Source organism: Aythya fuligula, chromosome 2 (assembly GCF_009819795.1).
Source record: "Aythya fuligula isolate bAytFul2 chromosome 2, bAytFul2.pri, whole genome shotgun sequence".
NCBI classification, from domain to species: Eukaryota; Metazoa; Chordata; class Aves; order Anseriformes; family Anatidae; genus Aythya; species Aythya fuligula.
In genome coordinates this window covers 146,494,411-146,509,574 of record NC_045560.1, presented here as the reverse complement: position 1 = coordinate 146,509,574, position 15,164 = coordinate 146,494,411, and the positions used below count along the sequence as shown (strand labels likewise).

Sequence of the window (15,164 nt, the reverse complement as noted above, 5' to 3'; positions counted from 1 at the left end):
ACCACTAGTTCCACTGAAATCAACGGGGATACCCATAGTATTGCTACTGACAAGAGAAAAGAGTTCAAATCAGATTTTAAAAGGAGATGTCTTTTCTAATATGTGCAAAGACTGTTGTGAAGTTCTGTTAATACTGAAGTGAATATAGGTACATGCTACCCACGTGTAGTTTCTTGTCCTGTAAGGGGATCACTAGCTTCTTCTCCAAACATGGCATAAACTGTGACTGTATATTCTGTATTTGGCAATAGCCCATCCAGTTCAAGTTCTGTGGAAGCCTCCCCAATTTTTATCTAGAAACACCAAGAATAAAAAAGACACATTATTTCTCAATTAGCTCATGATGGGGAAGAATACTAATTACACACTTGGAATTAAACTTGTGATCAAATACTTTGCTGAGCATTTTTCTGATATTGTGCTTGATCTTGTCCCAAGATTTGGGGATTTTGCACAATTATGAAAAGAACAAAATTGTCAAAAGGCCAAAAGCCAGCTCGCAGGTAAGAAAACTTTGAAGGTAACTAGTCACATTAGCAATGACATAAGAGACCTCTCTAGAAGGTGCATCTCCTGTGCCCTTTCCATTCCCAGCTACATCTTCTTTCATCTTCAGTCTTTTACAGGAGAAATTCATTTCTATGCACAGCAAGGCTCAGTTTTTCTGCTTGCTAATTCAGGCGTGTATCACTTTTCATTTCCACCTCTTCAATGAGAACCACAGCAACAGGAACTGACTTATTTACTGGAAAAAAAAGTCCTTCTTCAGGGTTCAGCTCAGATCTACAGATTCAGCTAGGTTTCAGGGAGAGACTTATTTAGCAGAGAACACAAGTCTATGCGAGCTTTTGGTAGCTTCCTACACTCTTTCACACACAAGTATGCATGCCCTAGCATGCTTTTAAATGTTCTTGCTTGAACAGAGATGCTATACATAATCTGAATTATACATATAGAAACTTGAACTTAAAAACTTTTTAAATCCTGCCCCAAAAGTTTCACTGGAACCATGCTAGAAACTATTTTTAGTCTACTGCTTTTAGTATTTTACTTACAGTAGAAGACTGCAGTTTACCTAGTCCCATTTTTTTTTCTAAAGATATTTATTAAAAACACTTTTGATGGAAGGCATTATTTTTAAATTAAAAAAAAAAAAAAAGTAAAAGTTGAACAGAATTAGAACAGAATTAGAATATTTCCTAATTTGATTTACTTTCAAAGGTCCTGGGGAGTACAAAGGCTTAACTTAAAGTTCTTGTGATATCACACTTAGGAAGTAATTTAGATGTTTTGGGCTTTTTATGAGTGTTTGCTTTATATGATGACACAGTATCACCTCTTACCATTTCAAAAGAGTCACTTTAATTCAGCTGAAATTGTTGCATTTTTTGACAATGACATATAAAAATAATCAACTGGTACTTGCCCTCTGTTCTTAAAGTCTAACATGAAATACTTAAGACAGTCATGGAAAAAAAAAAAAGTATTTGTTGATAAAGTTGAATGTTAAAGGCCAACTACTATTTTATTCTTTAAATAATTATTTCTTTAATACTTGTTTTGCAAATGAAAGCTCAGTACATCACCTCCTTTTCATCTGCAGCCAATCCTTCTGTCAGAGGAGCGTACAGGATCATGTAACCTGTGGCACCCGCTACTCCATTCCACTTAGCTCTCATGCTGCTGTGCGACACATCGTACAACTGCAGATCTGATGCCATTGGCAAGGCAACTACAGTAGAAAAAAGAGAGAGGCACTTCAGTCGTCTCACATGAATAACCAGCTATTTTACAAGCCGTTTATTTTACTGCAGGAAACACAAAGGAAAATAGCTATCTCCAGGCATGGAAGTGCTGTTTGTGTGACACAACTATGAAGAGCTGGTTAATACACAAAAGACTGCAGAATTACAGAAACGAGGAAATTATGATCTAACCATGCCAGGTTATGCCAGGGCAAAGTTTGTCCCTACAAAGCATTGCAGCTCTTTGTCTTAATAGCTTTGAACTTTTCAGGTGGGAGGATTTCAGTTCTTTAAGCAGCAAATCGCTCTGTTCAATCCCACCCTCCCTTCTCCCTGATCTGCACAAAGATAACCACTTGCTATTGAAGAATGGGCAAGGTTGCTACATGGAACAAGTCCCCAGAGGTAGCTTTTTTACAGCAATAATTGCCAAGCCTGTGTGTGGGAAGGACAGCCTTGATGTAGGACATCATGGAGGAAACCCTGAATAAGTAGATTACACACAGCAAAATATTTTGACTACAAGCTGTTGTGTTTAGAACCTTGAGTGTCCAAACTGACTCCTGGGCCTCTGTCAGTGGGATTATGCAAATACAAGCAAGATCACCTATCGCAAATCACAGTGGATGCTAATGTGACTATATAAGCAAATGTGCCCTTCTTCATTGTGGTGGCAAATTTTAATCTGTCAGTATCTCACATAAAGGCAAGAATTTAAGCTACATTTTTCCATAGTTCTCCACTGGGATGGTAAAACAAACAAACAAACAAACAAAAACTTTTAAACTGCCCATATTTTATCATCTGGAGTGATTGATACTTGCACATGTCAGGCTGTCACTTCTAACACACAATCAGATCAGTACTCTGTGCTGCATGACCTTGGGGTGTGATCTGAGCAGATCTCACAAAGTCATCAGGGCTGGGCTCAGTCAGGACTTGACTAGGTGACTTCAAAGGAACACCAGGTGCAATAGGAAATGATCCCATTGGCGCAGTACGCGTCTCTCTTCTCTCTGCCTCAATAAATTAAACCATTCCCAGCACTGTGTCATGGGCTAAAACACAGCTGGAGATGACATTTTGGGAGACTAAGACAAAAATACAGGCTCAAATAATTTTATATGATCCTATTTTATTTTCGTATTGGAAAGATTAGCTTGACAGAGAATCAAAGAATTGTTGAGGATGGAAGGCACCTTGAGATCACCGAGTATTATTTTTGCTGTTCAGTTAGGATCAGCTACAGCAAGTTGATGAGGATCACGTCCAGTAGGGTTTTAGATACCTCTACAGATGCAGACTCCAGTCTCTTAGGACAACTCACTCCAGTGTTTGACCATGACAGTAAAAAAGTGCTTTCTTTTGTTTAGATTTTATTTTATTTTTAATTTGTGCCCATTTACTTTTGTCTTGTCAGTGGGCACTACTGAAAAGAGTCTGGCTTCCTCTTCTTCATTCCTTCCCATCAGGGATTTTAGCACATTTATAAGATCCACCGGAGCCTTCTATTCTCCAAGCTGAACAGCCATAGCTGTCTCTCCTCTTATGAAAGATGCTCCAATCACTAATTACCTTTGTGGTACTTCACTGGACTCCAGTAAATCCATGTCTCTCATGTACTGGGGAGTCCAGCAGTGGATGTAGCATTTCACATGTGGCCTCACCAGTGCTGAGCTGAGGGGAAGGATCACCTGGCTGGCAATGCTTTTCCTACTGTAGCTTCAGAGGTGGCTGACCTTCTTTGCTGTGAGGGTGTGTTGCTGGTTCATGTTCACATTGTTGTTTACCAAGGTCCTCAGGTCCTTCACTGCTGAGCTGTTTTCCAGGCAGCTGGCCACTAGCATGTACCAGTGGCTGGGTTTATGCTTCCCCAGGGGCAGGACTTTGCACTTCCTTTCTTGAACTTTCTGAGGTCAAAATTGAATCTCCTTTCATAATTCCATGCTGACTACTACCTTCCTGTCCTTCATGCATTTGAACAGGGTTTCAAGAATTAGTTACTCCATTATTTTCTCAGGCATTGAGATGAGGATGACCAGCCTGTAGTTCCATGGATCCCCTTCACAAAGAAATAACATTCACTTTCTTCCAGTCTTCAGGAACCTCTCCCAGTCACCATGACCTTTCAAAGATAATCAAGAGAGTCTTCACAATGACGTAAACCAGCTCCCTTAGCACTTACAGGTGCAACCCATCAGGTCTTGTGTCTAGTTTGCTTAAGTGCTACCTAATCCTGGTCCTCCTCTGGTGAGGGTAGGTATTCTTTGCTCCAGACTTTCTCACTGATCTCAAGAGCCTGGGACTCATGAAGGCCATTTTTACTGATAAAGACTGCATCAGAGAAGGTATCAAATGCCTTTGCTTTTACCATGTCGTTTGTCACCAGGTTCCCTGTCCCCTTCAGGAGTTAGATGATGTTTTCCTCAGTGTTTCTTTTGTTGTTCATGCACCTGCAGAGTCCTTTGCTGTTGCTCTTCACATCCTTTGCCAGATTAAGATCCAAATTGGCCTTGGCTTTCCTAAACCTATCCTACAAGATCAGACAGCAACTCTGTACTTTTCCTGGGTCACCTGCCCCTGCTTCTACCACTTCCTTTTTATGTCAGAGTTCAGTTAGGAGTTCCTTGCTTACCCATGCAGGTATCCTGCCACCTTTGTTTGATTTCCTACTTGTCAGGATGGACTGTTCTTGAGCTTGGAGGAGGTGATCCTTGAGTATCAAGCAGCTTTTCTAGACCCCTCTTCTCACCAGGGCCATAATATTTGGATTCTTCTCAGCAGATCTCTGAAGAAGTTGAACACTGCTCCTGAAATCCAGAGCAGTGACCCTGCTTTTTGCTCTCCCAACTCTTCTTAGAATCCTGAACTCCACCATTTCACAGTCACTGCAGCCAAGGCTGCCTGTGACTTTAATATCCCTGATCAGTTCTTCCTAGTTTGCAAATATCAGCTTCAACAGAACACCTTCTGTTGGCTCCTCAATCATCTGAGTCAGAAGGTCAATGCACTCTACAAATCTTTTAGATTGCTTGAGCCCTGCTGTTTTTCTGCCAACAGACGTCAGCTATTGATATATTTCATAGTGACTTTCTGGCTCCTAATTTTAACATCAGCCTTATTCTTTATTTCCCTTCCTAATATGTGTAATGTTTACTACAGAAAATAACTGTATTTTGTATACAAATATATAATTTCTATTCCTATGATCTATAACAGCACTTAGTTTGAGGTACTAACATGGTTTTCCTTACAGAACCCCAAACTGCAAATGCATTCATTCTAAAAATATCCCACGTCATCATCTGACAGGTAGAAAATCAACTGAATCATTGAAAAAGCAACTTACAGAAGTTACTTTGAAATACTTGGCACTGGTGGGAATCACATGCAGGTAATTTCTGGTCCCACCTAATACTCTACTTATTAGATCATCTTCAACCACAAACCTTATTTATAAAGCTTGGCTCTCCAGCCAAAACTGAGGAGTGTTCTAATTTAGCATTCAATACAACTGACTTCAAAGTTCAGCCCAGAGATAAATAAAACTTATCTCGGCATTTAAAAATCTGCAGAGCATTTGGGCTTAGGAATTTGGCCCAGAATTAATTCAAACAGGAATAATTTAAGACAAATGCATTAAAAGAAGCTGATGTTTAAACAGTGTGATTAAATGCAGAAAATAAATTTCCTAAGAAACATGGTTAGGATACTCACGTGTAGTTTCAGTTCCACGAAGGCCCTCGCTAGCAGCATTTGAGTATATAGCAAATACAGCTATCTGGTATTCAGTTAAAGACATCAGGTTTTTCAGAACTGTTGTCGACACAGTTCCATCCACCACAACCTGTTTAGAAGAAAGTTCAGCTAAATATGCATATGGCAAACTAACAATATTGATATCTAATCATTAAATCTCTCTTTCAAGTGGTTTTTAAACTAGAATCTAAGAATCAGTGTGCTAGATTTCAATTCTAGCACATTTGGATTTGCTTCTGCTACCTTTATGTAACAGTAAGGCAACTGGAAAAAAAAAAAAAAAAAAAAAAAAAAAAAAAGCAAGTATGTACATAATTCAAACGTTTAGCTGATATATAAGTAGCTATTCAGAATACAGGAACCATTCAAATAAAGTGCTTGCAATGCAGTTTAACTCTGTGTATTGGTCACTTTTTAATATTATTACTACACCCTCATAAGTATTCCTTTGGGACTATATATGTAAATACTGTACTACAAATTGACATTACTGCATATCCATGCTAAATGCAATGTTTCTAGTGCAAAAAGAAATAAAATATATCTTTAATAAAATCCTTTTGCTCTTTTGCATTTCCATTCACTTTCCATTCACCAGCCAAAGCCAAAAGCTTGTTCTACTGCATTTTTTGCACATCTCCAAAATGCCTGTAAGTCCTATGCAAATAAATACCTTGTCATTTTAAGCGATCAGTTGTAGACATCCCAAAATATACATCCATATTTTCTTCCTTTTATGTATCTCTCTTCTTAGAACCAAAAATTTGTTTTACCATCAGTTCCTACCTCTTCTGTTCTTGTAAACATAATGGCACAGGGGAAGTTGATAGATTTGTTTCAAGTAACCATATGTGTAAGCAAAAATGCAGGCACTTAACTGAAGGTACAACTCACACCATTCCCCAAAAGTACTCCCATGTTTATAGCACATTTACTTTAAATTGCACGACAGATAAGCAGCCTGGCCACTACCTAACATTCCACTGCATCTTATGTGTCCATATCTCTTTTTTACAGTGTGCTTCATGTTCACACAGGCTATTTTGTGGTAGATTTAAGTAAGACCAGGGATTTTCTGTCTGGTTAGTTCTTCCTGCTGTATTATAAACTTCTGGGAAGCTTGTACTCGTATTACCTCTTCTGGTTGCCCTCCTCGAGTGGGATAGTACACAACTCTGTATTTTTCCACTTTGCCTGGTGCATGGGTCCAGCTAACACGGAATCCTCTAGCTGTTACCTCAGATGTGACCAAATCCGTAGGAGCCCCAAGCGAAGCAACAATTGTTCCTAGGTTAGAAACAACATAGTTTATTTTTTTTTTATTCCTCTCTGCAAAATATATATTTTTTTGTTTTCTTGTATTTGTTGAAGCTCCAAAGATCTCTCCTCATCAGCAAATCTAATGCCAATCAGAAAATCTACTGCCCGTTCATATCATTAATTCTCAGTGGAAACAAAGAACTAACAATATGAATGAATACTGCACATAGAGTTTTCACTGGGACTAAGCCTCCCTGGTCTTGCATAAACCTTATATCAAAGAGACAAAAATACAAAACTAAACCTTCCTTCCCTTCCTCCCATCACTCTTTCAAGCCCATTCTCTTCCTTTTTTTTTTTTTTTTTTTTTTTTTAAGGTTGTCTTCTTGCCAGTCATGAAAAACATGCAAGTTTTAATCTCTTGTGTTCCTTTGCACCTTTGCAAGTTGGAAACTGATATGCTGCCTGTCAGCAGATTGAAGAGATGTACTAAATAGCCATCTTCTCTGGCAATCATTCCCTTCCACAAAGATGCCTCATCTCTGTATGTTTTTTCCATCCTTTCCCTCTCAATTTCCCCATTTAGTTTTTATTCTCCCCGCAAGACACTGTTAATATTTTGTATTTATTCCAGTTTTCAGGTAAATTAAAGAATGAAAAATGCAGTGAAACCTGACTAATATACATTTTTCACTGCACAGGTAGGAATATGTGTGAAAGACAACTTTCCTTACTGGTATATATTACAAGCATATTGAAAAGTCACTCAGCATTTCTGTGATATTACAGAATCACAAACGAAGCAATATGAACAAACTTCAGTGAAGCCATTCAGAAAGAATTTCCTCTGGTATGACTCTTTCTCTGACAAATTGCAGTATTTTATCAAAGATATTTCTTTAGTTCAGAAAAACAAAAGATTATTGTAGTCAGAGAAGTTCTTTTTTATATAAGAACAGTGTTCTCCACCACCAACTTTTCTTATGCTCTGAAATATATTTTAGAAATGTGTTAAAGAATAAAGAGGAAAAAATATATATCATCAGGAAGGGACAAAGCAATCTTAAAAGTTGAAAATTTTGAAAACTTATGAGACAATAAAAACAGTGAGTTAGGAGATGGAAAGCATAGCACAGACATAACAATTCCATGTGCAGCTGTTAAAGTAATTCATCCCCAAATCTGTGTGTTATGATTTTTTTCCCCTTACCCACTACTTGGAAATAGATATAGCAGAATGAACATGTGTAAATATATATATGTGTGTATATATATATTTGTATTACAAAAAATCATAATATTTACCACTATCAAAGACAAAGAGCAAAAGTTCAAAGCTATAAATGCCAGAAGCCAGCTTGGAACTGCAGGTATTCAGAATAGGATTTTGAGCTATAAATTCATACTAAATTATGTTAGCTTTCCTTTCTTATTCACCTTTGATTTCCTTTTCCTGTTCCTCTACTCGTGAGCACACTGTTCTAGTAAGACCTTCAACAATAGTGTGCATGAAGTTGAAGTCAGCAACGTTGTAGACATGTGTGCTGTCAGGTTCAGAGGCAATCTCTTTGAGTTCATTTATGTCTGCATTCTTCACACCTTTCATTAGAAAAAATAAAATAAAATATTTGCAACAATAACAACAACAGAAAAGCTCGCATGCACAGGCACTCATAAAAAGTGATTTTTTTTTTTCCAATTTCTTTAATGACCAACTATAAATACAGCTCTGTCATTAAGATATTACTTCAAGAAGTAAATTTCTGCCAGTGTACACTATTTTTTCAGCTGTCTCTTGATAATGTAGCATGCATGTATCATGCTAAATTCATGTTATAGTTTCATGTATTGGTAAACATATTAAAGGTTTAAAATAATGATTATACTTACGGCATGCAGATAAAAAAAAAAATAACAATTAATGCACCGGGTAACAGATACAAATATACCAGAGTTTAATGGGACACTATATGTGGATATGGCAGAATACCCACCAATAGCGAACAGCTCAATGCCAGCATCTCGTAGGTTTTTAGCAGGAGGGATAACATCATCCTGGGACTTCCCATCGGTGATCAATATGCCAATTTTAGATACACCAGGCCTCGCACCTGCTTCAGGCTTAAAGCTGTTTTCCAAAATGTAAGTTAATGCAAGACCTAAAAATGGAAACATTTTAAAAGGGAAAAACATCCATTATTTTTTTGGATATCACAGTGTTTATATTTCCACTCAATTTAAAAACCCTGAGAAACCTTTTAATAAAGAATGATTATGGAAAGAGAGCTTATTTAATAAAGAATATATTCCAACAAGCAAACTAAACAGCCGTGGTGACATTTCATTTTTAGCAGCCTTTTGATCAAGCAATGTATTTTAAATGGGCAATGGAAGCCTAAATTGACCTTCCAATGAATTTGTCATTTTTCCTTTTTGCATTCCTCCAATCATACGAGAGTCTCTCTATCCTTTGTCCCACTGCAATCACTTCTACCAAAATAAGGGCTGTTGAAGAAGAGAAGGATAATCTTTCAGATCCTTTCTCCCCTTTTCTTCCCTACCAAATAAAAAAGGCAAAAATTTACTTAAGGGCATGCTTGGGTATTTGAATATGTCATTCTCCTGGCAAGACAGCCAGTGTTACTAATAACTACTTTGATGATAGTGGAGTTGCACTGAGGCTGTATTTTTCCCAGGGTAACGGGTATCCTCCATTTATCTATCACTGAGTATCTTCTTGGGTTTTAATGCTCTAACTACCAAAAGGTCAATGGAAATCTAAAAGCCCCAGGTGATCATTTGAACAGTTACTATTGCCAGTTGTCAGATATTAGAACAGCATTCTTTCCTTCCCCAGAATAAAGCTTTGTGCAAGAACAATACGAATGGATTTTGCATGTTTTCCTAACAGGTTAAAGATTTTACTTCAAGCACAGAGTCCACGTACACTTTGCTTTATGATTAGACTGTCCTGACTAGAAAGATTCCCAGTGAAGCCGATGAGACAAACACTTCAGAAAGACTTCACAGACATCAGACAAAGCCATTAGCAAGCTGCAAAATAAACATGCCTTTTAGCCTTCACAAGAAGATACAAAACTTCTTAGTTTGTGCAGCAAGATGTGTTTTTTAACAGAAGGCTAAAATTTAAACATATACTGTGCTATACTGTACCTGTTAACGTATTCCCTCCTTTATATGGTAGATTGCGGACCGCATCCAACACCGCATCTTTTGTGCCGTAGGCATTCAAATGCCATTCAATGCGAGGATCACCACTGTACTGGGCAAGACCTAATATACCAGAAAATAAAGTACTCCATTAGACAACAAAGAATTTTTTTTCTGAGTGTCTGTACTTTACATACTTGGTTACTAACAGCTTCCTACTGTAACAGGAAAACTGTCCTGCTTGATGCCAAAAAACCTGCATTACGTTGTTCTTAGTGGCAGCTCCTCCATTTATTTTCAAAGCCTTCCTTTCAAGTGCTAAACTAAGTAAATGAGAAGGATCACGCAACGTTTTCAGAGGTTAGTAAGATTCCAGAAAAAAAATGTTTTTTTGAAAAAGAACATTTTTATTTAATATGTTTTAGAACAGACTAAAATGTAAGTAGCAGAACAGAAATGTAACATTTGAGCCAGTTAAAACCACCAGAAGTCATCCACTGGCACGTTCTTCCTTTCAAAATTAAACTGTAAGGATTTGATCTAATGCTGATTGAAGTCAGTATGGCTTTTTCCACTTTTTTTTTTTTTCCACTGACATCACATTAGAGTTTGCTTAAGCAGAGTACTACAGTAAACTGTGAAGAATACCTTCATTAAAGTTGGAAATATTCTAGCAGTATTACTCCTATTGATACAAGTGGGAGTTCTAGTTGTTTGCTATTAGTGAGAAAAATTAGGACGAATCTTGCACAAACAAGCAGCATTAAGCTGTTAATGATCTTGAAACCATAACATTTTTTACATTGCTGCAGAAGTACTAAGAAAAACCATGATACCTTACCTACTCTTGTTTTCTCAGATCCCACATTGAAAGCAGAAACCAGATTTTCCAGGAACAGTCGAACGAGTCTGAAATTGAATCGGCCGATACTCCAGGAACCATCTACTAGAATCACAATATCTGCAATAGCTGGAGTTTTGCATGTAAACAGGCTTCCTGTAAATCATTAAAATGAAAACATAATCTTTAATTCAACAATAAAATTGCAACTAAATAAATTTAAAACTTCTTCCTCCCAGTAAGCTTAATACCTAAAGCTTTCTTCCAAGGGCAAAGTGAAAAATAAACAAAATCCCTGAATATATTTGTCCCAAATCTGGTAATAGAACACTTTGGTCATTATCTACTTTGATTTTATTTTTTTTTTAGGTTATTCAAAATTACTTTTGGGAGACCCACAAAAAAAAATCTAAAAATATGATTCTTCAGAAAGAATAAGTTAACCATCATATAATGCAACCAAACCAGTAGTTCATTTTCACTATCAAGATGACTAATTCTATATATGGTATAAAATTCATGACCTTTAGGTGTAGACAACACAAAGAGTAAAACTGAAAGTCGATTAAGTATGCTGTATTAAACCTAAGTAGGATGCACTCAATAGAGCAAAGGTAAAATATAGAGATTCAAATTCACAATCTCTATGTTAACTAGCACCATATAAAGACTGAGTCAAGTGCCTCTCTTCTAAATGTATGAAAAAGAAGCAAACAAAAATAAACGAACAATAAGAAATTAACAGAAAAGATCTGATGAGAATCACCGGAGATGCTTCAGGGTTTAGCTTACTAATGAAGAAATCAGAGGAAATGGGTGCAGAGTTCAGACACAAATTGCAATATAAGCCAACAAGAAGGCTTTCAGGGAAACAAATTCCTAATACATTGAGAAGTCTAAGAAAATGTTCCATGTTCAGTTAGGGAAAATGACTGGAAGGCAGGGAAGTGGAAGGTATACCATGGAAGAGTGTAAGGAAAGGTTTCCATAACCTCAAATAGAATAGCCACCACCCAGAGGAGTGACTGTAACAGTAAGGTAGTGTATGGAGGGAAAATGAATGATGTTATGCAGGTACACCAAGCAAGAACCTGTGTTTGAACTCTAAAAATAGCAAACCACCTGCAAGACTGACTACAGAATAAGGATGGAAGCAGAAAAGTCAAAACAAAGCATGTTAGTGGAAAAGGTCTCATGCATGACAAACCATTTAGGCAGGAAAAACATGTCCCTGAACACAGAAAAAGAAACCAAGGCTGATTAGTGAGGTAAGCTGCATCTCAACTTCCATCATCAGTCTCTTCAGGGTCCACTACATAAATTAGCTGACTAAGGCTATTAACATCAAGGGTGATATACTGACAGCAATGACCAACAGAGTAAAGAATTCTTAGAAACAAACTGATCTTGAGCACAGATGCTCAACAAATAGATTTGTTGAGAATTATCAATAAGGTGTCCAGTTGTTTGCTCCTTTTGAGGGAATAAACCACATGGTTAGCAACTCAAAACTTTAACATCAAATTATAGTGACAATCTTATAATTAAAAATGAAATGATAATCTCACAGACAAAAACAATCTGATGTGCAGAAGGACTTAAAAATTATTAGATTCTTACTGTAGTGTAAATCCACTGACCAGGAAACCCAATCCATAAATTTACAGTTAATATCTTACACATGTGCTAAAAATGTCTTGAAAAGAGACAGGAACATTTCCTACGTGCAGTTAGCAGTGTAGAATGAGTTCTAAACACATGACAAAAATTCCACTTACAGAGATGCCAAAACAAATATTTTATTTTAGTTTTTACAGTACAAGACAACGCTATTTGAATTGGCAACACATTGTAAAATGTAAACACTGGGGAACATTTAGTAAGCATCACAAAAATCTTAAATTGGAGGATAAATCCAAAGGAGGTCCAAATCTTTCTATCATTGAACTTAATAGGAAAAAATCCATTGATTTCAACAGGAATGAGATCTGCCTTTTTGTGATTTAATAGGAACTTACTGGTCATGGCAAAATCCATGTTTTAATTATCTTTGCCAAATAAACTTCCTGCTAATCAGCCCTCATCACTTGCAGCATTTGTCTTCATTAAGCATAAAGTTCAATCATGCCATTCTCACACTGGCCATGACTAGCTTCTTAAGCTTCAAAATAGCTATTGGCAAAGTTAAGCGCTGCTCAACACCAGCAAGGATGACAGAACTGGACCCCTGATTCACATCCAAGCAGCTGCGCTGTAGCACAGATGTACCTTTTCAGTATGATCCTGGTAGTTTAATCATATAGCCCAATGAGGAAAACAGGATTTGCATGGCTGTATTTCCCTTCAAAACTAATAAAGTCTTAGGCTTACTACGAAACCCGGTTAGTACCCTAGGTCATACTCTTTTCATACCAACAGGTTTTGCCTATAGGGCTTCTTTAATGCTGTAGGTATATCTTTGTGAATAAACGTTTTTATTGGTTTTAGTAAACCCATTCAGTGCAGCAAAGGCCGAAGAATAAAGAAAACAGTAACAGCATTCCTTTCAATACTTTATTTCCATGTCATCAGATCAGTGCAAATAGCATCATTCAATTATTTTGGTTAAAATAGCGTGTGTGGTTTAATCCAAGACTGTACTGCAATGCCACAGAATGTGAGAATATGATTCTTTCTTCGTAGATAGCAGATACTTGTTGAATCTTTTCTGCATAAAACTTTTAGGTTTTGTTACTTCTGTACACCCACTATTTGCTTATGTTTTCTCCTTGTTGTACTTAATAGAATTGTAGAAAGGTCCCTAAAATGGAATAAACAACAGTGAGATATTAAATAGAATAACATGCTGTATAGAAATCTTTAAAACCTGCTAGGAACACAAACACCATATATCATCCTGGTTTATAAAGTTATTCTAAAAGGCACAGTGTGTAGCAGCTAATTTACACACCCCACTGAGAAGAGCCGGTTTCCATTAACAGCTCCAGCAAAAGTCTTTTTCAATAATCTCTTCAGACCACCATACAGAGTCACGGATTCCTATGGTGCTGGAGGATAATTATGAACTTTTCAAATATCTAAACAAAACTTTAATGGTTAGTTTTCTCAAAGACATTTCTTGGATGAGGATGACAACATATAATTTCATATGAAAATGCTTCCAGAACTTTAGCCCACTACAAACTTCAACACTGTGAGCAGGTTGTGCATATTTTCCTTTCACTCATTTATTAAGAAAATAGTGGCGAGAGAGAAGGCACCGCTTTCCTCTGATGTACAGAATACTCACCAGCTCCAAGAGTAGGGCAGCAGGGAGGTAACCTGTTGCCTGATTTTGTAAAATGTTTCCTATGATTCAGCATCATTCTACTTCTAATTCAAGTGCTGCATTCCACAACAAACAGTAACAGAGGCTGTGATTTTTGGATTACAGAAAATGACAGAAACACAAACATTGTAAAGTCAAGCAAGCTCCATATTTTACAGCAGCAACTGTCTTCACTGCATCTGCCTGCCATGGGTGGAGGAGTTTCTTGGGGAGAAAATAATAAATTCATGATCCTTCCATAACAAATTTACAGTCTTCCTAGTGTCACTTGGCAAAAGGAATTTGCCATTCTGTCAGGCAGTTCACTGAGGAGGAAGGAGCTCGGTCTGCTCATTTCCTCATGAATGAAGGGAAGACATTTAATGTACTTAGAATTTCTCCTCTGAAGACACCAATTATGAGGCTCACAGCAAAGTATTAGGAGAAGGTATTCACACAAAACCTGCTTCAGTAATGCCAACAGCCTTACCTTCATCAGAAAACATGGATCTTGCTGCCTTTATTTCAAGGAAATCTTTCAAAGAATAATTAGCAGTGAAGGAATTTTGCATCTACCAAATGAAGTTTCCTGCCTTTGATCTCTCCAGGCTCCAGACGTTAGAGATGATTCACTTGCCTGCATCTCCAACGTGCAAGTGCTTATTGAACTACCAAGACTCATGTCAGAATTTGGCTGCCAGCGAGGCCAATGATGGCAATGCTGAGAAAATGATCCAGCTTGATCCTCCTGAGATAGAGGGAGAGTTACTGGAGCATGCAAAATGTGACCCCTGAGACAACCCGTTGAAGGAAATGGAGAACAGAGTCAGGGCTGGGAGGGGCTCTGGCAGCAGTGAGGATGCAGGGAACAAAGCAGGGTCTGCAAGCTTCTGAAAACACTGGCACTACCTCTCTGAGGCTCCGTTTTCAACCTAATGTTATTCCCTTCTTCACACATGCACTCAGTGAGTGAGATAGCAATGTCAAAAAAAGAAGCCTAAATAAAAAATAATACAAGCCTTACTAAGAAACAGATAGAAAAAGTATGATTTTTAGACTGGAGTAGTGGCTCTTTGACTCT

At 37.4% G+C, this 15,164-nt stretch overlaps 1 protein-coding gene across 5 annotated transcripts in view; it reads right to left on the bottom strand.

The window, feature by feature from the left end:
- The window catches only part of COL14A1 (collagen type XIV alpha 1 chain), a 124,868-nt gene that overhangs the window by 75,903 nt on the left and 33,801 nt on the right, over positions 1–15,164 (bottom strand). For all 5 annotated transcript variants that reach the window (XM_032181212.1, XM_032181214.1, XM_032181213.1 and 2 more), the window contains exons 6-13: positions 10,777–10,932; positions 9,939–10,058; positions 8,759–8,923; positions 8,202–8,363; positions 6,640–6,791; positions 5,463–5,592; positions 1,587–1,732; positions 164–293 (exon numbers count right to left, since the gene is read on the bottom strand). In XM_032181212.1, the coding sequence (XP_032037103.1) occupies positions 164–293; positions 1,587–1,732; positions 5,463–5,592; positions 6,640–6,791; positions 8,202–8,363; positions 8,759–8,923; positions 9,939–10,058; positions 10,777–10,932 (1,161 nt within the window). The remainder of the gene's footprint in view (positions 1–163; positions 294–1,586; positions 1,733–5,462; positions 5,593–6,639; positions 6,792–8,201; positions 8,364–8,758; positions 8,924–9,938; positions 10,059–10,776; positions 10,933–15,164) is intronic.